Below are 24,000 nucleotides of genomic sequence, written 5' to 3'. Positions count from 1 at the left end.
TTTGCTTTAAATAAAAGTATCGTACACGGATCCATTTAGAAATTGGCTAAGAAACAGCACAACAGTTTTGGCAGAATGGGTGTAAGTAAGGACCATTACTATAGACTGGCCTCAAACCTCTCCAAGGAGAGAATCCAGGCAGCAACCTCTCTTATAAAGGAGTTGGCTGAAGAAAATTCCGAAACTGAATACAAGTATGCATTACAGAGACTCATGAGTGGGCTTGCATCGGGTCACGATTCTGCCAGGATTGGGTTTTCCATGTGTTTGACTGAACTTTTGTCTCTGCTATCTGGTAGTGAGGCATTGAAATATACCGCAAAGACTTTCTTATCTGATCTAAACACTCATTTGGATAAAACCGTTAAGGCAAAACATAAAGGTAAGAATTTACGTGCTTATTTATTTGCAAAAATATTTGGCATTCAATCTCTCATTGGTTCCAGCCTCTTGGATGATCCACCACACTCGCTAATTATTGAAATCATTGATGAACTCTTCTCTATTGCTTTGACTAAATCGTGGATTAGAGAAATTTCCGTTGTCACCATAATCAAATTAATCAATAAGCTACATTTGGCTGCCGATAGAGAAGTCATTCCTTATATATTGACCAAATTGGCAGAGAATAGTCTATTATTGTCCATGGATGGGTTGCTCGTGTATTTGACAATTCCTGTTGCGGAACGCAAGAATTTGTCTGACTTGGCATCTATCCAGCGGTCACAACATTGGAAAAACGATGATCCTTTGACAAAGGGCAACTTGGCGGTGCTGAAGGATGCATTTTTGGATAGAATTGTCCATAATGACAATGGGGACGACGAAGATAATAATGAAAGTGAAACCAACGAGAAAGATAAAAAGAAGAAAAAGAAAACCAAGGCAAAGAATGATCAGCAACAACCCCAGATTCAAAAAGGCTCTTGGAATCCACAACTACATTATGTTTGGGTGCCACTATTGTCTGAACTCATGGAGAACGAACGCGAAACAAGCCAAGAGCCACCTCAGAAGAAGAAGAAATCAAGTAAAGGTACGAAAAACGATAAGAAAACTTCAAACAAATTATCTTTGGCTACATTTTGGCCTACTTTTGATGCAACATTTTTCTCAGCTAATGCCTCGCCAGAACGTAAACATACTGGACTTCAAATATTAGACTTATCTTTCAAACTGCCTTCATTTATACCTGAGTTTTTCTCTGTTTTATTTGATCAAAATATCACTCGTTGTTTGATTAATCACACTTCTAAGAAGGACCGTGTTTTGCACTCTCTTTCGGTGAATGTTCTTGAGAACGCTACTAAAACCTCTAAAACTTTGAGACATGAAAATGCAAGGTTATGTATGGTTCGTTCATTGGAGAGACAATGTGTACTATTTGATAGAGTTAGCAAATCGAAAATTATTAGAGATATATTGTCAAATATTTTTGATGATGAATCAGACCCTAACAATCTTGAAACTGAGGTCACTTTTTGGGTAGAAATCATCGATTGGATTATGAACAAGTCATACAATGAACTATCATCAAAGACGAATAATAAGGATGACACCCACTCATTAGAGGAAGATGTTCATACATTTATATTTGACTCCTTACTCAATGTTGTCCGTGGCAACAAAAGACTGATCAAAGCTGTCATTGAAAAATCAAACGATAAAGTATTAACCTTACAGGTGATTTCACAATGTAAAGAGATTCTTGAATATTTTGCTAAAGTTATTTATGTCAAAGCCCAAATTCCATATAGTGGAAGTACATTGAAACTCGCAAAAGATAGGTTGTCTTCAGTATTATCCGACCTTATGGAGTGCAGTAAAAACCAAGTTGACTGGTCCGGTTTTCTTGTTGAATTTTTGCACAAATATGATCAATCAAATGAATTGATTACCACCATTGATAATCTAGACAAAATTGAGGAGGTTAATGATGCTGATCAGGATAGTGACGTTGATGTCGATGCTGATATGGGTTATGATAGCCAACTAGATATTAAACAAGTCAAGGAAAAATCTTTCAAGGCTTGGAATGAGTTGGCCAAATCAGTTAAATCCACTGGCTTGAATATTTCAAAATCAAGAATCAGTAAATGCCTAATCATGTTATTGAGCACAGCACTTCTGGAGTTGTATGGTGGTGATTTGGAATCCGTAAGTATTTTAAATGATTTGGATAACGTCTACGAAGATTTCAAGCAGGGGAATGAAAGCTCAAACATTTTAGACACATTAATTGATCTAATGTTAAGTTATACGACACAAAAAAGTAAACTAAAGAAAAGAATTGGTAATAATATATGGGAAAGTGTATTTTTGGATATCAAGCAGGAGCAATTAGACAGGCTGTTCGATGTGTTGATGACTAGAGAAAACAAGGCGGGTATGGAACAACTGTTCAACCAGGCTATTGATGAATATGATGATGAAGATGAAGATGAAGATGAAGGAAAGGCAAATGAAGAGAATGAGAATAGCGAAAATAAATTGAAAGAAGGGACTGAGAGTGAAAGTGAAAGTGAAGAACCTGATGAAGAAAGTGAAGATAACGTTGACCGCAACGAAAAAATTGAGGAGGTGGAAAAATCTGCAACTACTGCACTTGCTAAGGCACTCAAAATTGAAGAAGCTGGTTTGGGACATCGTAAAAATAATCATGATATTTCGGCAAATAGAGAAGCAGACGAAAAAGAAGAACAAGAACAAGAACAAGAAAACGATGACGACAACGAAGACGATGATGATGATGACGATGATGACGACAACGCATATGAATCTGACGAATCCATGTCTGATGAACAAATGCTTGCAATTGATTCTCAATTGTCTGCAATTTTCCAACAGCGTAAAAGCTCTCTTGATGAATTGAGATCTTCCTCGAAAAATGGCAATGAACGTAAATTGGAAGCTAAGAATGCAAGAGAATTGATGGCATTGTGTAAATTAAGAGTTCTTGATTTGCTTGATTCTTACGTATCAAATCCAGAAACACAAATCCAAATTGAGTGTGCGTCAATTGCCATAATACTATTAGACTTGATGGAATTAACCATTGACATTAACGTGGGAGAAAAAGCACATAAGCTTATCAAAAAAACTTGTAAACATACTTTCCAAATCCCGGAGGACAAATTAGGAGATATTTTTGATTTGCTTGACCAAGTTTTATCACGTGCATCAAAGGGGAAGTTTGCAGCCCTTGGGCAAGCATGTTCGCAAGTAGCGATCTACCTCGTGCGTTCCATTGTTGCTGTGAACCCTGAAAAATATGAGGAGTTCATCTCTAGGGCTACTGAAATATATTTAAAGCATTTGATCAAGTGGGCTGTCACTCCAAGGGATAAGGCAAATGCAAGTCTTTTTACTGATTTCGTTAATTGGTTAAACACAAAGAGAACGCCAAGAAGCTGAAGATATTCACGTATATGTATCTTACATTTTTTTATAAAACATTCAGGATATAAATTGTAGAGTCATAATTTATTAAAAAGTATAGTACAAAGCTCGAAGATATATGCAGGAGAGTCATAACAAGAGAGAGAAACTCTGTCTTATTTCTTTGATTTCGCTTCCTTAAGTAAGCCATCTCTTCGTGATTCGACTCTATTAAGGAAGTCTTGTTTCTCCAAAAACCCACCTTTGTTGTTATATTTAAGTTCTTCACTAATTTTAGACTTATCCACAAAATTAGCCCAATCCAGCCTGGATTTTTCCAATGTAGATAGTTTTGCAGTTGAAGAATTGGTTATAACGGCATCTAGTAGACTTTCTCTCTTCCTCTTTCTCCTTAGAGTATGGGGTGCGGATGGCTCAAGAGAACCTTCTTTTGGTGTCCCTTTAATAGCAGTTGAGTTCAAATGTGCTTTGGCCTCCTCGGAATCTGCATCAACCTCCTTCTCCTCGGTGATCATCTTACCTGCAAATTCATAGGTCCTGGTGATCTTAATTGTCTGGGGCTTCAATACACTATCAGCGGTAGGCTTGGCGCGTTCTGAACTCTTTGTTTCCTCCGTGTCCATAAATCCAGTCTGCTGCTTAGCCGTGTCCTTGGTTGTGTTTGGCCTTGAGCTTGACATGGAATTCAGTTCGGCCCAAATCGAATTGATATCCGCATTGGAAGTTTTCGATTGATTCATCATACTGGAACTCTTCTTTTGCTGTCTTTCTTGTTCGGCCTCCAACTGCCTTTGTCTTCTTGTTTTGACTAGACCACCTTCATTCGATTCAATAGAGCTATACTTGGCCATTTCCTTTAGATCCTCTTCTTGTATGTAGTCTTCTTCGTCATCGTCGTCCCCTTCCAAACTCTTGGCCTGTATCTCTTTATCGTTTAAAATTACCTCGCCATCATCATTATTTGCTGCCAAAACATAATCTTCGTCCTCTTCATCATCATCATCTTCTTCTTGTTGGTGCTCCACTTGAATCTCAACCTGCTCATTATTGCCACCATTGCAAATACTTTTGGTACTGGCCCCTTCATTTGAAGTCTCCTGAGACTCAGATTTCAATGGTGTATTGTATTCCCCACTTTCTATCTGATAGATACTTTCATGACGCTCCTCGTGTGGTGTTGCACGTGTATGGCCAGCAGACATTCCAATGGTTTCGTAGCCAAATTGCCGGAAAAAACAAGACAGCTCTCTTGTGTGTCGCCGCTCACTGAGAAAATCTTGATAATCTAGCGAGACCTCAAAAAATTTGTCTGCCTTTTGCCCTTCTCACTCCCTCTCTTTTTGCCCATTACAAAACTATTCCGCGAAACGCAAAATAAAAGAAAATGTTCTGGTGTACGGGTGTTGGCAGTTTCACTGAAATGAAAGTTTTAAGCTCAGCTCAAGTCTGTTGACCTCAATTGAGCTCAGAAGAGTGGAAAGGATGGTTAATAGTGGTTACATATTTCCAACACAAGCTAGGATCATCATTAAATAGGAGAGTCATGTTGAAGAGAAAGAACGAAGAGTCTGAGGAGTCCAAAGAATCCACCCATTATGTGAAGAGGGTCGCATTAGATGCCGAAGCTGTTGAACAAAAGGATATCCAGCAAGACAAGCAAAAAACTTCAGTTTCTCTATCGACCCCTGAACAACCCGATGAAAGTACTAAAAGGGAGGATACCACGGGTGCTGGTTCGTCACATGCCGGGGATTATGGATTGTCTAATGCAAACTCAGAAGAATACGAACACGCTTCTTCTCAAACATTCACAAGACCTAGCTCCATTCCATCAAAGGAAGATTTTGCACCATCGAAATCAACAGAAATTAACACAAATAATGGACCTATCTCCTCTCATAAGGTTCAAAATGATGATCCTACATATGTTCATTTCCGAATGTTAGCTTCTATTTCAGATACTGCCAACATTGTTGGAAAAGGCGGTGATTCAATTTCTAAAATCAAAGAACAATCTAATGCAAGAGTCAATGTTAGTGAAAACTTGAAAGGTGTTCCCGAACGTATCATTAGCGTCCGTGGATCCGCAGAATATGTTGCAAAAGCTTTTGGTCTAATCATCAGAACAATTAATGGAGAACCTTTTGATCAATCCTCAAGTATAGAGTCCAAGTCTTACAATTTACGCCTACTATTCCCACACTCGATAATGGGTTACATTATTGGTAAAAAAGGCTCAAGATTTAGAGAAATCGAGGAAAATTCAGCTGCAAGCCTCAAGGCCAATGATCAGATGCTACCTGCTTCCACTGATAGAATTCTAAATATTACCGGTGTAGCCGATGCGATTCATATTGCTACATATTATGTGGCACAAACCGTTATTGAGCACAAACAGCAAATACAAAAGGCAATTTACTACAATCCTGCCAACTTTAATCAGCCCCTATTGCCTGTATTATCAAATAACTCTAATGCAAACTCATCTCATGGCAACCGACAATTCAATAATTTTAGTGGTGCAGCAAACATGATCCAAATGCCAAACCCAATGATGCCAGGAATGATGCCACAACAAATGGGTTACAATGGTATGCTTCAATCTGGAATCCAATCAAATATGGCAATGATGGGTCTGAATCAGAATAGTCTATCTGCTGCTACAAATTCTAGAGTAGGAGAAATTTCAACTGGATCTGATGGCAAGGTAAACCAAGAGTTGTACGTTTCACAACAACATATTGGTTTAGTTATTGGCCGTGGTGGTAAAAACTTGAAAGATATAAGACAAAATACAGGCTGTTATGTCAAAGTTAATGACGAAATTCCTGGTGCAAGTGAGAGGAAGTTAACTTTAATGGGTGACGTGTACTCAATTCAAAATGCAATACTTATGATTAATAACAAAATTGAGAACGAAAAGATCAGAAAACAAAGAGATGCTAATAATCAATAGCCTTTTCTTAACAGCTTCCCCTCTCTTACTCTTCTTCTTTTTCATCATTTGCTCCGATGGTCTATTGAATGTTAATTCTTTTTATCCTGTTCTATTTTTACTCGTCTAATGTATTTTTAGTGATTTTTTAGAATCTTGATATCTTGATATCTTCTTTTTAACCTAGTTTTATTTTTTACCTCTGTTTCCTCCACTCTTCTCCTGTATTAATTTATGATGTCTCTTCCATCTTTTGAAACCTTCTTCTCTTTTTCCCTAGAACTGATATCAAAATCTACAGCACTTGAAAACAAAATGAAAGGTGATTTCAAGTATGCCCTAAAGAGAAGGAAAAAAAAGGATCATGTTTCGCCTTATCAACAAAAGGATAGCCTGCTGAAGGATATAAGTTACAAAAAAAGAAAATTCAGAAATGTGTATTATAAGTGTGGAACCCCTAAACTGGCCAGAATCATGTTGACAACACTAAACAGCCCCTCCCCCAAAACTAAGCCACTGCTAAAAATAATCAAACTAACCTTCCCGCTATCTACCAGAGAACTGTGACGGTTGGCAAGTCTTCTAATCCAGTACCAACTAATCAGTCCGCCCAAAAACCTAGCTAGAGTAAACGAGGGAGTGTTGTAGATTCCAATCCCTACAGAGACTCCACTTGGAATCAATCTGGTATATTTGTAGTATCTGCTACCTGACGTTACTATGCCTCTTATTAGTGACAACACAAAGGATAAAATGCCAAAGATTATGACAAAAAGCCCCACTTTCTCAGGTAGTTCATGGCCATTGACTAACCGGGCACAATCAATCCATATAACAGCTGTAGGGATTTTGAATAATGGCCCCGGTATTTGATATATCTTGTCATACCAGCGGTACATGGGTGTAGCAATTAGAACACCCCAGATACTACCAAAAATTTGCGCTATAAATTGGGCCTGTGGTGAACCATGCAGCAAATATCCAGTTTTCAAATCTTGCATCAAATCTCCTGCCTGTTGAGCTGTCGCCTCTGAAATGGCACCAACTACCAAATTGATCAAGACAGCCCCTGGGGTTGAAGAGGGGACCACCAAAGCTGTCATTAACTGAGACAACTTGCCGATTCCAGAGACAGGGTTCAAATCTGTTTCTCCCAAAGATTTCACTCCAACTAATGATAACACCAAAGATATTGGGATCGTTAACAACAAAATCCAGGCAGGCACAATATTACCGAAAATGAACTTCATCGAAATGATCAACATTGGTATACATAGCAATAATCCTATAACTGGGACCTTATAGTTGATCGTTTCTTCGTCAAATATATCCTCATTGTTGTTTTGAGGGGCATTGGTCATTGCTGTCTCATCTGCATCCATGTACGAATTTCCGCTTGAATTACTAGTGCTTGTAGTATCTCCGTTGTGGATGTTGTTGCCAGGTGAGCCAACGCGGATACTTTGTAGCAAACTTGATGATTCGATGTTTGATTGTCTCTTTGAGTTCCTCAAATAACTAAGGTATGACATAATCAGTCTGTAATTCATTAGTCCCAATGAGACAACAGAGTCAGATATCATGATGGATAAAGAAATCCACATGATCCAGCCTTCAGACCCGTTCTTCCAGTCTCCTGTTTCTCCTGGAGCCCAACCCATATATTTAGCATAGGGTGATAATATGAACCACCCTAATATCATGCCCAAAAACATACCGCAAGTGGTTTCAAATCCCATAATAATGCCTTGCCCAATATAAGCGGGAGACGGTGTAAAGTTTATCAAGTATTCGTTGGATAAATAGTTTCCCAACACTGGTATAATCTTAATCTGGGGTATAAAATATGATGTCAAGGTGTAAATAGCTGAAATCATAGCGGTTGAAGACAACACTAACATATCTCTTGAATATGATTCCGCCTCTTCGTCGGCTTTGTTGGGATCCCTTTCGAGATCATGAAAACCAACATCGTGTATCTGTGTTTGATTATCCATATTATTTTCCTCATTGTCAGATGAGTTTAATCGTAAAGGAAATCTATGAAAGACACTAATCAGAGTAGCTGTTGCACTACCACTTGGAAACTGTAGTTTCTGTCGGACAATAAATTCTTCCCTTAGGGGGACAGCAAAGAAAACCCCAAAAAACGCCAGTCCTAAACTCCAGATGAGTAGTTTATAGGAAGGTTTGAAGGGCTCGAAGACAGCCCTAAGTCCGTCCGTCACTTTAGAGATCACACCAGCTTCTTCTGGTGTAAGCAATTTTTCAATTGCTGGAATAATGCCAATAAACCCATAAGCCAAGGGCCCTGTAGCAACGGCAACAGCAACGCTCTGTACGTAAACGTTTTCCTGTGGTGTGAATGGAAAACTTAAGGGAGAATAAGAATCAAATGTTTTAAAAATGGAAAACGCCATCAAGGCGGCAGGTAACGACATCATTGAAACCCACCCCGTTTGGAGACCAAACTGGAAGTTCGACAATAAGATCAAGGTACCAATTGCCAATCCCGCAACGGTCCCTCTGAAAGTCACTTGAGAATGTTCAGGTTTTATGGCTTGGTTCAGATTCATCGTAGATGCCAAATTCGAACTCATTCTGGTAAGACAGTGTTGAGCACCTTATCCAGGAAAATTATCTATGTTATTTCTCTAGTTTCTCTCCAAATGCCTCCAGCCACCTGGTTGATAGAATAAGACGAGAATGAACAAGCAAATAGGAGAACCGTTTGATTTGTAAGCTGGAAGTAGGAACTGGGAGTTTTTCATTTTTCATTTCCACCGATATCGAAATGCAAGCTCGGTTATCATTTCCCAATAAGGAAACTGCGATTCGGAGAAGGTGTATTTACAAGTTCAACCTGATATATATATATATGTATGTATGTATGTGTATATATATGTATCAGTATCACTTCAATAAAATACAGTACTTCGCTCTATCGTTCTGCATCGTATAATCCAGTGCAACTTAATATAGTGTATTTCAGTATAGTACAATCCGGTCTACTCCAATCCAACAGGGCTCACGTACAAAAAATAGTTACACATGACAACTAAGGTATAAGAGATGCCGTAGCAGCAGCAGCAGCAGCAATCACTTACTCGCTAAAGAGTATGTACTTGAGGATATCCCCCAACGTCATAACACCCAACAGTTTCCCCTCGTCGTCTAGGACAAAGAGCCTATGCAATCTACTCTTTCGGATTGTTTCCAAGACTACAAACAAGGAGTCGCCCAATGTACAGGTGTACACACCTTCAAAATCATCACTGCGTCTCAACAATGCCTCCCCAACAGTGAGCGACAAGTCAGCGTAAACACCACCTTTAATCAAAGCCAACAAGTCGATGGCTTCGTAAACATTGATCAACTTATCGTCATCGTCCAATATAGGAACAGAGCTTATTCTGTGCTTTATCAGAAGATCTGTCACTTCACCAACAGAAGTGTTCAATCTAGCATGGCACAAATTGGTGGTGGTTCCGATATTCAAATCACGTAATGGCTGCAAAAGAAACCTCGTCTCACGACAGTTCATACTGACAAACTTAAGGATACGATACTGGGTTAGAACAGATACAACAATCTCACGATGTGTTTTCTCGTCACGGTCAATCAATGGTATCCTTCTGGCAGAAGAATTGTTCATCTTGACACACGCCTCATATAAAGACCTGAAAGGATGGATAGAAACGGCATCCAAAACTGCAGAACCAGACAAAGACTTGATACTAGCCAAGCCATCCAACGTCAATGTCTCACTCAAGTTCACAGACTCATCAGGGTTCGAAGCAGCGTAGTGAACGATATTGAGAAAGTCATTAGCAGTTAAAAGCCCAGCAAATTTCGATATTTTTGAGTTCCAAAGCGGCGCAGAGACAATGGAGTTTTGCAAGAGGACATTCAACGCCCTCTTCACCAAGAGAGACGTGTCGAATACAACCAAACGGTACGACACAGGGAGAACGTCAAACGAAGTCTTGGACTTAAGGAACTCACGGATGACCTGCAATGCAGCTCTTTGGTCGGCCACTATATTCTCCGGTGTTCTTTCTGTAACCGTTGTGTCCATTTGTTCGTGGCGTATACTATAGGTACAATGTGCTTATTGGGACCCTCTTTTGTTCCTTAATGACAATTTTTCCGTCGAACTTGTGACTGATAGGTGATTGACTACTCTCCTTCTCACCTCCCTTATGGTTTTCCTTCATATTGATACCCTCACCTGTTTTTCTTGTTTTTTTTGTTTTTTTTGTTTTTTTTTCGTATACATATTGCTTCGCTGCTGTGTTTCCCAGCATGAATTATTTTTTTCTCAGTTTTTCATTTTTTCACTGGTTTTGTACTATGTTTTCTCTATCCTTTGTCTCATCTGCTATAAAGGCATAGAGACAGCACAATCCCCCAGCCCGTAAGCTTGAGTGTGTGATAGTGTTCTCTCTGAATTGGTGAATTAGTGTGAGCCCCCCCCCCCCCGTTTTCCATCTAGAAATAGAGCGTGGAAATTGACCCTACCCTATTCTTCTTTGACCGACCGATCGATATCTTTCTACTGTTTGAATACACGAAAAAAGCAACGTTTCATACACCCTGGAACGAGCTTTTTGTTACTCTTTAACCTCCTTGGCAGCCCGTATACCTTTTTCTTACACTTTGTGGTTTGAGAATTCTTATTCTTGAACAGCAACAACTACATTGAAGTTAAAGGGAAAACTAAATTAAAAGAAACGCTTACAGAGAAATGATGACTTTCCTACCCACCATCAACCAAGAAAAAAGACCTTTTGATTCTATAGCTGACACTAACGAGGACGTTTCGACATCAACTAAAAATGTCGCTATTTCCTCCTCCTCTACAAAGAGAGTTAAGAAGCGCCCATCTGCAAATTCAAAATCAGCTACCGTGGCACCACCAAATGGGAATGCAACCTCCTTTGGTGCAAAAATGATTATCCAACTCACCAAATCAGCTACTGCATCTTTAGACAAAAAAGTTTCTTCTGAGATCAATGCTGGATCATCATCGTCGCCGTCGTCACATCAAAAAATATTCGAAGAATCACCAATTCAAAATTTGGCTTCAATTATTGCACTCCCTATATCAAATCCAAAAGCAATCAGCTCAAGCAATTTATCATTGGTTTTGTCCCAATTGACTCCAGAGATCGCCAGGTTTGACAATTCGGACGCTTTACCTCTTATACAGTCAATATTGAAAATCAATTGGATATATCATCATTCTAAAGATGTAAATTTTTCCAAACATTATGCAACTTTTCTAACGGTACTGGTGTCGACGTTTCCATCTTGGTGGAAAGATATTGCTCATAGAATTATCAAGGATTTTACCAGACAGACTCCACAGGTTTTAAATTCGCATCATGAAACTTTGAAGAAATTGATATCTTTAGCTCCAACTTCTTCAAACTCTTTACCAAGACTACTAAAGGACAATTTCCCCAACAGGAATTCTCCCAAAAGTGAAATTATAAATTATGTTAAAAACATATTACATTTAACTAGCTATTACAATGTCTTGATCAATCATGTTTGGACTTTGGTTTTTGAAAATTTCATCAAATTGGATGTTGAATTTCAAAACCAAATTGATGAAGTTGATGATGATGACCTCTCTGAAGCTTTAGGCCTCGACGAGGATGATGAGGATAATGCTAGTGCTGGCGATGATGATAATGCTGATAGTGATGATGATGAGAGTCTAGGTAGTGATGATGATTTTGATGGAGATGATTTAAATCAGACTCGAAATCATGCAAAGCAACCAAAAATATTGAAAACTGTTGAAAAAGAATTGGCCGATTCGGATGATGAAAATGAAGATGAAAAGCAAGTTGACTCAAAACGTACAACTGTAATTAAAGTTTCAAAAAATAATAACATTCATAACAATAACATAGGAGATCTAGAAGGTGGTAACAATGACGAGGATGATGAGAATGAGTTTGATGATGATATGTTAGACTCTGAAGCTGAGTATAATTTGGAATTGGAATCATTATCAGATTTATCCTCTAAACTTGACAATTTACTCTCATCTATACTAGAATACCTAACGCCTAACTTGTCAGTTAATTCTTTGGAATCCGGACATGGTATTTCAATCTTCACCGCCCTGACGAATGTTTTCCGAACGATAACTTTACCGACACATGGAACTAAGGCCACACAATACATACTTTTCTACGCAGCTCAACAGCAACCAGAATTAATTGACGCATTCCTAGTGTCCTTATTTGAAATTGCATTCAATACAGATAAAAAGAACAATGAGTCTTCAAATGGTTTGATGTCTTTTTCTGGCTCATCGGGCAATAATGTCGGTAGTTTGAACATTAGGATAACAGGTATTCAATACATTGCAAGTTTTGTTGCACGTGCAAGCAAGATGTCGGCTACTCAAATCCATTCTGTAGTAACTTTCCTAGTTGATTATTGTACTGCATATATGGAAGAGAATGAAGACGATGATGATGGTGATGGTGATGATGTCGGATATAATGTGACAAATACATCAATTCTATCATCTAGAAGTAATAGCTCCACGTTTAATAAGGGGAGAGAATTTAATCCCAACAAACATACCATTTTTTACAGTTTAGTTCAAGCATTAATGTACATTGTCTGTTTTAGGCACAATTCTCTACGAGTGTCAGAAAATGATGACAGTGTCTCCGGAACAAAATTGTCCAAAACTGGCTGGGTTGCAGAACTCGATCGATTTTTTACTAGAGCTATCATTTCTAAGTACGATCCTCTAAGGTGGTGTAATGAAACGGTTGTTTTAATCTTCTCGAGAGTTTCCCAGTCCGAAGGTATCTGCTACACATGGAGCGTTCTTGAAAGAATAAAGCGTGAACGTGTTGGGAGGATCGTATCAAGTGGCAATTCTTCAATCTCGCAAAAGGAAGTACCTACTAATACAACTTCGAGGGTATCCAATGCGAATGTTGGTACTTCATCGTCAATGCGTGCCACACAAGAATTCCTTGATTTGGTGGCGTTTTTCCCATTTGACCCGTTATTATTGAAGAAATCTCATAAAATAGTCCAAGACACGTATGTGGAATGGGATAATGGGGACGATGATGACGATGATGATGACGATGAAGGAGGGGAAGAGGATGATGAGGATGGCGATAATGAAAGCGAATAGTCCATTCGAGGTTCACGATTCTATATAGAACATTTATATTACCTTATATACCTTTAATAGATTAATCTGAAAAAGCAGTATTATGACATGAATACAATTTCTCTAAACAATTAACCTTCTCACCCCTCTTACTGTCCATTCTTTCTTAGGTTCATTCCAGGTGCAACCTAAAAGTCTCCTTCCAGTAACAGGACATTTACCGCCATCTTCTTTTGACTGATCTCTAAGATACTCATATATACATTTGTAGCAAAACACGTAACCTGTTTCGATGAATCCCGGATTATGAATCGGTTCAAGGCAAATTCTACAAACTCCATCATCAGCACTACTGACTTTTTCTCGTATAGTCTCATCATTCAAAGTATCTGCAGGGACAATTGTGGGAACATCTGGAATAAACGTCTCACTATGCTCCTCCCTCAACTTACTCTGATTTGAATTATACCACTCTAGAAACTTTAAAAGGAAAATGGACATAGGCAAGATAGTATCTGTTGTAGACCAGGCAAACTTACGTAATGGTTGGGCCAAGTTTAGGAGTTTTGAATGTACAGTTGAAGAGAGAGTTGGAGGAACATTTTGCTTCTGGATCTGGGGCACTGTTTCAAGTGACATTGATTTCTCGGCCCTTTCATGATCACTCTTGGTTATTCGTGAATAAGAAATCTTGAACAAAAGCTGTACAATTGAAATGGATGATGTTTTGTTCGTTAAGTAGAGAATATAAATGGCCAGTGTTGCTAATCGAACACCCAACCTAGTTAGTGGATAAATTTTGTAAAATAAGTCTCTGAAACCCCTCTTCAATTTATTGATAGCCACTAAAAAAGTGAAGGGTGCTGTTTTTGTCTCCTCTGGTTTCCCCTCAACCTCATTAATTCGTACATTGTTCAATAAGTATTGGGGAACAAGTTTTTCATGATAAAGCTGTAGTTTAGTTGAAAGGTAAGGAGCTATGACGGATTCGAATAAAGACGCTAAAATCTGAAGTTTCGATAACCTTTTAAGATTGGCCAATTTCTCCGATTCAGAAATAGAAGAGTCGGTTACCAAAAGACTGGAGGTAACTCGTTTGATACCATAAAATTTCTCAACAAACGTAGCATTCCATTTCTGTAAATACTTGTATTCAATAAATCCTCTCAGTAAAGCATTTAATCCATCAAAGTTATTAAGCACCCGAATTAACAATCGAGGATAACGATGAGTATAATGGACAAGAAGAAATCTCAATGATGGCGTTAAAAGATTGTCTACCTGGGAACACGAAGCTACTTCAAATATTGTTGGCTTTTGCTGATCCAACTGACTGGGATCCAAGGACGCATAAAAATCCATTTTCAAGCCAGTAATTTGGTCCTGTGCTTTGCTATTGCAGAGTGAAAATGGTGATATTGCTAGCTGATAACACAGATTCTGAACTAAAATATTGAATTTCGTGAGGAAATTTCATGTTTTATCGATCCATGACAAATTTCCAGTTGTAGTAAGTGTAGTATACGGAAAATGAATAATGGAAAATGGGAAGGCAAGATTTATAATTCTTAATTTATTAAAACGACAGATTAGAGCTACTATTTACCATTCAAGGGAAATCAAGCTGTTTATGGTTTACTTTACCGGTTTCGATTATACCAATTTACACATTCTCTCCAAAAAAAATTGAATTATCATGTTTCCAAATAAAGTGTTTTAGTCTACAAAAATAAAACTACTTCAAGATCTTCCCATATCGCAACAGCCAATATACTTTTATATCAATGACAGGAAGTTACATCGAATCTACTCCACACCAGTCCCGAAACAAATAACAAAAGTCTATATTAGCAGTTGAAAATGGGGTGTTTTCTCCTCCTTCTTCATGTTCTAACCTATACCTATAGAAACTCCTTCTCGAAGGTTCGAAATCGCCGCGCATTTTGATGCTCTTTTCATCTATGATGTGACAGATGGAATTCACAAAATATCAGACTAATCTTCAAGACAAGTCGATTGAAACTTATAATTTTGACAACTCGGGCATAGTTTACATCGGAAATGACATCCAATCAAGAAACAGCAGCATTAATCATTGACTTCCTGAAGTCTTCATTAAAGAATGGAAACGTTCCTGAGGACAACAAGGATTCAATTGATTTTGCCATCGAAAGTATTACAGAAGCTTTCGCCGTTGAGTCTTCCCAAATTGATACTGTCAAGGCTAAGTTTGGCAACAAATCACTAAATGAGCTTATTAGCCAATCTGAATCACTAGAATCAGAGAGAAAACCTGTAGCAGAATCAACACAAAGCGTTCCTGTTCATGTTGACGAGTCCGACGAAGAAACCAAAGAAAAGGCGGAAGCTTTGAAACTCCAAGGTAATAAGGCTATGGCATCCAAGGACTTCGAAACTGCAATTGCGAAATATACAGAGGCAATCAATCTGATTCCAACCAATGTTGTTTATTTGTCTAACAGGGCTGCAGCTTACTCATCATCACGTCAACACGAGAAGGCTTTAGAGGATGCTAATAGAGCCACCGAAGTTGAACCTACTTACGCTAAAGGTTGGTCGAGATTAGGTCTTGCCAAGTACGCCTTAGGTGACGCAAAGGGTGCTCTTGAGGCATACGAACAAGGCTTGAAAGTCGAAGGTGCAACTCCATCTGATGCAATGAAGAGAGGTTACGAGACAGCAAAGAAGAAAGTTGAAGACAACTTGATGAGCTCCTTAGACTCATCCAAAAAGGAAGCGCCGGGAAGTACTGACTCCAATGGCCCTGCTGGAGGTGCTGGTGGACTACCAGACTTTTCACAGTTTGCCAATATGTTTGGAGGTGAAGGTGGAATGGGTGGTCTAGCTGGTTTAATGAATAACCCCCAAATCATGGAAGCCGCTTCGAAGATGATGCAGGATCCGAACGCTTTGAGTAACCTAATGAGCAATCCTAGAGTCAAACAAATGGCCGAGTCGATGGGTCTGAACGGTGGCTTGGACGACATGATGAACAATCCAATGTTGCAAAATATGGCCAAGAACTTTATGGGTGGCAATGGAGGTAGTGAAGGAAATGAAGGTGCCGACAGTGGTCCTAATAACAACGCTTAAATTCCCAGAGAATTTTTGTAAGGTGTTCGTTTTTTATTCTTACAGGAGCTCTTTTAATGTATATGTATATATATTTTAATATCTATTTATCTGATTTATCCAATTTATCCCTATATTCAAGTAATCCCAAATTCCAACCCTGAAGTTCTCTCTTTAATTCACCAATTTTACCTCTAGTATAATCTTTAAAGGCAAATTTAAAGGAAGCAGCCCTGAAATCGTAAAACTTACTCATGAAAATGGCCAAGCTTTCATAGGTTCTCTTCAATTCAATATTTAAGTCGAGAAGCTCCAATCTATAACCCAAGAAAGAATCCAAAAGCTTCTTAACATAAGCTGTTCTCCGTTTATCACTAAACCACACATTGACCCCCTCATTTACCGAATAAATTAGTGATTCTAACAGTACACCGTTTCCGTTCTTTGTTGACCCACTGGTTTCATCGGGCTTGAAGTTACTTCTATCATTCAATATTGCATGCGAGAGGTCTTCAATTAATTGTTCAATATCATGGTAGCTCTCTGAATTACCTGTAAGTATGTCTATTTGCTTGAAGACCTTTGATAAGACCTCTTTCCTATTGTTTCTCTTCAATTCAGCGGGGGTCTCGTTGTCATTGACTACTGCAAGCCCCAAAAATCCTTCAACGCCACTCCCACACACTCTGTCAAGTTCACTTCGAAGATTTCTAAAATCAGCTACAATTTTTTTCCATCTTCGTATTTTGTTGAGCTTCAAGTCGTTTGAAGTTTTAATCAAAGCTTCAGTCGATGCATATAATAGCCTCATTTTATCGAGAAAAATGTCACTTGAATCTTCCACTCTGCTTTCTCTCCATTTTAAGTTCTTCTCCACAATCCATGGTATTTCAGTTTTCAGTTTATCTAGGTCTTTAGATTCCACATCACTTAAGGTAAAAAATCTATAGAAGTCGCCATAGATTTTCAGAAAGGCTTCAAGTTCAGATGCTGTGTAAGTCGTGAAAGCTTCATAGGTTAGGATATCTTCAGCGGTGACAAGCATTCGTTTGAAACTTGAAACTTCATTCAATGTATTTTTACGTAATCCTGTGCTTTTTGAGTATATCAATTTCAGAACGTTTCTTTCATTAAGAATGTTAATCTCCAGTTTCCCTTCAGGTTGATCTGCAAAAAGATAATTCTGCAGCGTTTGGGTATAGGCCATGGTTCCGTTTTGGTACAAAGCTTGAATCAATAAATTGATATTATTCACCAATGTGTTGATTCTCATCTTGTTTGAAGAGCATATATTACCTTTCATTCCTACGTACCCATGTCTAGGAAACCAAATATCGGGGGCATTAAAATCAAAAGGAATGCTTAAATTTTCTTTCTTCATAAGCTTGAAAGCCTTGGTGACAGAAGAAAATGGAACATATATGATATCACTCTTGCTATCATTATAAACAACTCTAAAGTAACAACATAATCCCTGATCTGAATCAAACCTAGCACGGACACATGCGATTTTCAAATCTTGCCCATACTCAGTTTGAACAAATTTCATCTCCAATATTTTAGCAATCTCTCTGTTAAGCGGTTCCCCCCAGCGCTCTAACTTAACATAGTCCAGTGAGCTCATATACATCTGTGGATCAACAATACTCAAACAAATACTTGGCTCGGCAAGGAGAACTTTTAAACTTCCAATTCGATTGTATCTAATACTCAAAGATACTGCGCTTTGGTTTGCCTCATTCAAACAGTTCGTTTCCAAACCATCAAACATGTGAAGAAATAACTGTAGGGTTGCTGCATCTCTTATCACATGTAGCAATGAATTTCTTTTGTTGTCAAGATGATCCCTATGATTAAAAGGTTTACGTTGATCTATGTACCACTTCTTCACGGTGGGCAAAAGTACTTTCACAAGATCAACATAATGTGTATGGTCATAACTCCTGAGACAGCTCGTTAATGGTGTATTCCCAGACTTGTCCTTGATAGTCCAATCTATGTATTTCCCCAGCTCTATGATTAGGTTGTGGGAGTTGTAAATATAGTGCCCTATGGTCCTACCTTTTTGGTTCTTTCTGTTGATGTACTCCGTGATCTCTTCGGGAGACGCCTGCAATATAATTTGGGCAATGCATTCAGAAGAAGGATGTTTCAATTCTAAGGCTGCTGCTAGGAGATTAGTGCCATCCAGATTTCTATCTTCAAGAATATCATCCAAAGTAAAAATATAGTCAAATTGTAACATGACCCTCATTAGCTCCGCATTTAACCTTTTTAGAGAGGCCATAAGGCACGAGTCACCACTCAAAGTTCGACTTCTCACAAAACAATCAGTAGATATTGCACAATCAGATTTATTATAAGGCATTAATAGTGACTCAATTTGTTGGAATGTTAGCTCATTATCATCTTTTATTGCATTGTATGCATGGTCACTGGACACAGATCCCACTAGCTTCCAAAGCACTTCTGTTTGCAGCGATTTCCTTACAAGACTGTTCATATTTTCAGCGTTATGGAAAAATTTCAATGAAACGTCGAATGTCGATAACACGTAGCCTAAAGCTCCATTTTCAAGTTTCGAATCACAGTATGTGTATTTTTTGATATAGTTCATCTGATTATTTAAATTTGGAACTTTGGATAAACATATCACAAAAATAACCAAGGTAATCAACAAGTCTGCATCAATAAAACTTCCTTGTGAAAGGTGGTCTATGGTTTTGACCAGTATCTTATGTTTTTTAGAGCTGGTTGTGGCAAAGGATAAAAGCTTGAATTCATTGATCGCCAAGATGACCCGCTCTATATAGCCCAAAAGATTGTCTTGATTATGTACAATTGGATCAGGAAGTCCTACTTGTGTGATGCTCAACCATTTCAACTTATTGTATGCAAGCGTAAGGCTATCATCATCAACACAACCATTGAGTTTCACAAATCTTGCCCAAAACTTCTCGTATATATTCATTTCCAAGTATTCATAGATCGATTCTTTCAAGTTATCTTCCGAATATTTACTCATTATATTCCGTAAGACATTCGGTTCAAGAGTATTCATCATAGCAGACCCTCTTTTCATCACAATGTTGAAAGATTCATCCAAAGCTTTTGAAGTCTTGCAGGCTTTAAAGAGATTCTCAGCAAATAATGCATCAAACATTTTTGAAATCTTTAAAAGACTGGGATATTCCTGCAAAAGTGTTTTGAATGGGACCACTTTGAAGGCCTCACGGGAATAAAGTTTGTTACCTCCTAACTTAGTTTGTCTAGTTTTCACCAACCCACTAAGATTTGGTTCAAATAATAGACTTTTTTCCGGTGTAATGCTTTCTGCCCTTTTGTATAAAGTCTGAGAGATGTAAATTACATGAAAGCATGTTCCTATTGGAATATACGTTGCAAATCCCCTTATAAATTCCTGGTTTAATATCTTAACACTAACAGGACATTTAAAATTTCTGAGAGTGCTTATTTCATCATTTTTGATAGTCAATACTTTATTATTTAGAGTAGTATATTCATTGTGAGACCTAATCCTTTTGTCTTTGAAAACATTAATCCTTATTACATGCGATAAAATAAAATCAATGTCCTTGCACATCTCCACGTATGACTTTCCAGTATTGCTATCTCTGTGGAAAGTCAAATAAAATGTGGGCGGAACAAGAATTGCATAGTCATCTGAATTATGACACAATTGGTGCAAAACTTGCCTCAAAGGACCCAACTTTGATATATCCTGATGATTGAAAAGGTTTGCTAAGAAAGGGTTAGAAAACCAGGAAGGAACACTAGAATTGTAATCCATGCGCTCAGGGGTAGGCCCATTTCTTTCTTCCATAATTTAACCTACTTGGTTTATACTTCTCTCCCATTCAATACCCTTAAAAGGGAAAAAAAAATCATATTTGCTTAAACCTTCGGATAATAGGTCTCTCTCATCAATTTCAATGCTCCGTTATACGATCTTTTGTCTCACGAAAAATTAGCTTCAATGGGGGATTTTTTTTTACTCCGTAGAAAAATTCACTTTTTTTTCAATTTTAAGATGTCAACCATTATGGTAACGGTCCTACAAATTGTAATGGAGGAAACAAACAAGAGATAATGGGCAAGGGGAAGAACAAGGAGAAAGAATCACCTAGAAGAAGCAATAAAACTTCGAATGGTCACCATAATCGAAGTCATGGAGGAAAAGGTAGACATGAAACTAAGTATTCCTCCGTTGTGAGGCAAGTTGATTTTCCGACTAAACTTGCAATGTGGGACTTTGAACACTGTGATCCTAAAAGGTGTAGTGGTAAAAAACTAGAAAGATTAGGGCTGATCAAGAGCCTAAGGATTGGTCAAAAATTCAAGGGCGTCATTGTTACACCCAATGGTAAAGGTGTTGTTTGTCCCAATGACAAAGAAATTGTTGAGCAATTTGGTGTTGCCGTGGTAGAATGTTCTTGGGCCAGATTAGAAGAGGTACCATTTAACAAGATTGGAGGAAAATATGAAAGGCTATTACCATACTTTGTTGCCGCAAACCCTGTTAATTATGGACGACCAATGAAACTAAATTGTGTTGAAGCAATTGCTGCATGTTTGGCTATTGTTGGTCATCAAGATTGGGCCTTGCAACTATTACAAAATTTTTCTTGGGGTCCAGTTTTCTTGGAAATCAATAAAGAGTTGCTAGAAATGTACAGCGAATGTACCGATTCGGATAGTGTCTTGCAAGCCGAGAAAGATTTCTTAGATCAAATGGAGAAAGAGAGAGAAGAGAGAAAGAAAAGAAAAGGCGAAGTTGATATTTGGGAAATGGGTAATCCAAACATAAAGAATCATGGTGAAACAAATAAAGAAGAAGAGGAAGCAGAAGAAGATGAATTTGATTCTGATGAGGAGAAGAATATCTTGGTGATAGACATTCCTGGATCCGAGGATGATGCGCAAATAGATACAGAAGAAGAAGAGGAACTTCTAGATGAAGCGGAAGCCGTTTCAGAGAGCTCATCAGACGAGGGAGAAGAATAAGCAAATAATACATTATTTTAATTAGTTAGAGGTTCCTATTGTTATATAATAATTCTCTAGTAAGCTGCACGTATTACTAAACATTTATAAAACTATGTCTGGTTCGATTCCCCAAAATATTTGCTACCATTGGTTCAAACCAGAAAAATCTACAAGGCTCTACCAGGTCTCTTGAATAAACCTTCCTTGTTTTTCCATTTTCAGTAATTCAGCTTTCACTTGCTCCAAATCCCAATCATATATTTCCTGGAGAACATGTTGGATTGTTAATCTTACTTGTGTTGGCATCTTACCGGAACTCCCACAGAGGTATACACCTGCACCCCTTTTCAACATTTGTCCAACAATTTCTTTATTTTTCCAGATAGTATCCTGAACGTAGCCACCACCTTGACGTGAAAAACTATCTATAACCTTCAATCCTTTCATTTTTGGCCATTCTTCACCAAAAAGATAGTCCTTTTCTCTATTTCTATGGCCAGTAAATAGTAAATACTCGTGTCCATCATTTCCCTTTGAATGGTTAATATCATTTTGTTGGATAATACTTCTGATTGGAGCGATACCAGTACCCGGGCCAACTAAAATCATATCAGAACGTGGGATTTTAAGCTCGTTCAAACTCAGCGATACAATGATTGTGTCACTGGTTTTCAGCCTCTTCAACCAACTTGTGCATAGACCTTTCCTCACACGACGAATGATGGTGCTGTATTCAACAATTGCCACAGCCAATTCTACAGTGCTAGAATTTGGAATGTTGCAAATGCTGTATTGTCTTGGTCTGATTAGTGGAATTATTTCCAAAACTTGATCAAGGGGAATTTTTAAGGAAAAGAATTCCTGAACAACTTCCAATATACTTCTATGCGGTCTATTTGCATAATTATACAACTGCTCAGATTCTGAATATTTCCCTAACTCTTGCAGTTTTTCAGATTCACGTTTGTCAGACGCAAAATGCCACGATGTTTGAAAGAAAGTTCGTGGAGGAACAGCCATTATATCTAAATGGTAAGTCAATAATGATCTCAGAGTCATGTTTTTGACCCAGCCTCCATCTGGATCCATCTGAGGGGGGATATCAAGTTGTAACGGTTTGTCAGCAATATCATTCCACCCTTGCAAATTGATAAATGATTGGACATCTTTTGGATCATTCTCTGGATAAAGAGATACACAATCACCAACCTTATACTTTAGGGGGGTTTCAGAGTTACCTAATGTCACATGGACAACTTCCTGGAAATGAGATTCATCTGTAATTCTCTCAATTTTATTGAGCTTTATCTTGATTAATTTATTTTGTGGATCGGTACGTTCGATCGACGGAATATTTTCGATTTTAAGCTCCTCTCGATTCTCTAGAACCTTTAATTTGCGAACAGGGCTCAAAACTGTATCACTCGGTATTACACTTATTTTATCAGCATACCTTTTCTTCAAAACATCAAAAACCACTTTTTCCCACGTTTCATAAAATGCTTCTTGGCCCTGAGGAGACTGCTCATCACACTCAACCCTCGGGCATAATTCAACAGCACCAAGTTGTCTCAACCTGGCGTGTAGTTTCCTTGCCGCTAGGTTATACATGACGTAGGATGAATCTCCTAACCCACAAGTCGAAAATTTTAGATGCTCAAAAAAGTCAGGGGGTAATTTCTTTTGCATTAAGAACCTGAAGAATTTTCTGCAGTTTTTTGGAAGTTGTCCCTGTCCTGTTGTAGAACAGACCAATAATAAGGTATTGACTTCAAATAAAAGCTCCAAATCAAGTGAATCCATGGAACATACTAAAGGATTTAATTTTAAATAACGGATTCTGTGAGCTAAAGAATATGCAAAGTCTTGAGCAGTCCCTGTTTCAGACCCATATAGAACAAGAATGTCTGGCTTCGTCATTTTGGCTACCATCGAGGAGCTATGATAGAGATTATCACTCAAAATTCCAAGATTACGTGCAAAAGAATGATGACAAATTTATAACCTGAATATTCTGCACTCAACCCCCGCTTCTATCAGGGAAAAAATTTCCACAAGCGGAACTGTAAGATAAGGAAAACCTCATCATGTATGATCTGAACTCTCGGGAACTCTCTATGTTACGACCAAAAGCTCAGTTGTATAATCCTGTTGATCAAGCACCAGTGTGTTATTCTGCACTTGCATGATGTACATATTTCAATACTTACAAACGGGAAAACTACCACTTAACTAAAGAAAATCTATGCAATGAAGTACGTCTGCGTTGGGTTTAGAGAGGCTAACATTCTTCTGGGGAGAAAAAGCCTTGTTTTTTCCATTTTTGCTTACATTGTGGTCGGGATGGTATGTGACCTATTACTTCTACAATATGTTTCTATCATAGCAGTTAGTATGTATTGCTCTA

General features: G+C 38.1%; 11 protein-coding genes across 11 annotated transcripts; 5 read left to right on the top strand and 6 right to left on the bottom strand.

Annotated features, from left to right (window-relative positions):
* Window positions 1-75: 75 nt before the first annotated feature.
* C5L36_0C08970 (uncharacterized protein) lies at window positions 76-3,414 on the top strand (the record flags this gene model as incomplete). Its single annotated transcript, XM_029466604.1, has 1 exon — window positions 76-3,414. One exon carries the CDS (start codon window positions 76-78, stop codon window positions 3,412-3,414), a length of 3,339 nt encoding a protein of 1,112 aa, XP_029322464.1.
* A 140-nt stretch (window positions 3,415-3,554) lies between these two features.
* Window positions 3,555-4,601, bottom strand: C5L36_0C08960 (uncharacterized protein; the record flags this gene model as incomplete). Its single annotated transcript, XM_029466603.1, has 1 exon — window positions 3,555-4,601. The coding sequence occupies one exon, from the start codon at window positions 4,599-4,601 to the stop codon at window positions 3,555-3,557; it is 1,047 nt and encodes a 348-aa protein (XP_029322463.1).
* A 341-nt stretch (window positions 4,602-4,942) lies between these two features.
* C5L36_0C08950 (uncharacterized protein) lies at window positions 4,943-6,355 on the top strand (the record flags this gene model as incomplete). The annotated part of the gene is made up of 1 exon (XM_029466602.1): window positions 4,943-6,355. One exon carries the CDS (start codon window positions 4,943-4,945, stop codon window positions 6,353-6,355), a length of 1,413 nt encoding a protein of 470 aa, XP_029322462.1.
* A 419-nt stretch (window positions 6,356-6,774) lies between these two features.
* On the bottom strand, window positions 6,775-8,934 carry C5L36_0C08940 (uncharacterized protein; the record flags this gene model as incomplete). Its single annotated transcript, XM_029466601.1, has 1 exon — window positions 6,775-8,934. The coding sequence occupies one exon, from the start codon at window positions 8,932-8,934 to the stop codon at window positions 6,775-6,777; it is 2,160 nt and encodes a 719-aa protein (XP_029322461.1).
* Window positions 8,935-9,437: 503 nt separating this feature from the next.
* Window positions 9,438-10,412, bottom strand: C5L36_0C08930 (uncharacterized protein; the record flags this gene model as incomplete). Its single annotated transcript, XM_029466600.1, has 1 exon — window positions 9,438-10,412. One exon carries the CDS (start codon window positions 10,410-10,412, stop codon window positions 9,438-9,440), a length of 975 nt encoding a protein of 324 aa, XP_029322460.1.
* Window positions 10,413-11,081: 669 nt separating this feature from the next.
* C5L36_0C08920 (uncharacterized protein) lies at window positions 11,082-13,514 on the top strand (the record flags this gene model as incomplete). The annotated part of the gene is made up of 1 exon (XM_029466599.1): window positions 11,082-13,514. One exon carries the CDS (start codon window positions 11,082-11,084, stop codon window positions 13,512-13,514), a length of 2,433 nt encoding a protein of 810 aa, XP_029322459.1.
* A 102-nt stretch (window positions 13,515-13,616) lies between these two features.
* On the bottom strand, window positions 13,617-14,855 carry C5L36_0C08910 (uncharacterized protein; the record flags this gene model as incomplete). Its single annotated transcript, XM_029466598.1, has 1 exon — window positions 13,617-14,855. The coding sequence occupies one exon, from the start codon at window positions 14,853-14,855 to the stop codon at window positions 13,617-13,619; it is 1,239 nt and encodes a 412-aa protein (XP_029322458.1).
* A 699-nt stretch (window positions 14,856-15,554) lies between these two features.
* C5L36_0C08900 (uncharacterized protein) lies at window positions 15,555-16,607 on the top strand (the record flags this gene model as incomplete). Its single annotated transcript, XM_029466597.1, has 1 exon — window positions 15,555-16,607. The coding sequence occupies one exon, from the start codon at window positions 15,555-15,557 to the stop codon at window positions 16,605-16,607; it is 1,053 nt and encodes a 350-aa protein (XP_029322457.1).
* Window positions 16,608-16,689: 82 nt separating this feature from the next.
* C5L36_0C08890 (uncharacterized protein) lies at window positions 16,690-20,430 on the bottom strand (the record flags this gene model as incomplete). Its single annotated transcript, XM_029466596.1, has 1 exon — window positions 16,690-20,430. The coding sequence occupies one exon, from the start codon at window positions 20,428-20,430 to the stop codon at window positions 16,690-16,692; it is 3,741 nt and encodes a 1,246-aa protein (XP_029322456.1).
* A 266-nt stretch (window positions 20,431-20,696) lies between these two features.
* Window positions 20,697-21,611, top strand: C5L36_0C08880 (uncharacterized protein; the record flags this gene model as incomplete). The annotated part of the gene is made up of 1 exon (XM_029466595.1): window positions 20,697-21,611. The coding sequence occupies one exon, from the start codon at window positions 20,697-20,699 to the stop codon at window positions 21,609-21,611; it is 915 nt and encodes a 304-aa protein (XP_029322455.1).
* Window positions 21,612-21,770: 159 nt separating this feature from the next.
* Window positions 21,771-23,525, bottom strand: C5L36_0C08870 (uncharacterized protein; the record flags this gene model as incomplete). Its single annotated transcript, XM_029466594.1, has 1 exon — window positions 21,771-23,525. The coding sequence occupies one exon, from the start codon at window positions 23,523-23,525 to the stop codon at window positions 21,771-21,773; it is 1,755 nt and encodes a 584-aa protein (XP_029322454.1).
* Between the last annotated feature and the right edge of the window lie 475 nt (window positions 23,526-24,000).

The sequence above is a fragment of the Pichia kudriavzevii genome, chromosome 3 (assembly GCF_003054445.1).
Source record: "Pichia kudriavzevii chromosome 3, complete sequence".
NCBI classification, from domain to species: Eukaryota; Fungi; Ascomycota; class Pichiomycetes; order Pichiales; family Pichiaceae; genus Pichia; species Pichia kudriavzevii.
The sequence above is the reverse complement of the archived record's forward strand: the minus strand, read 5'-3'. Positions and strand labels throughout refer to the sequence as shown.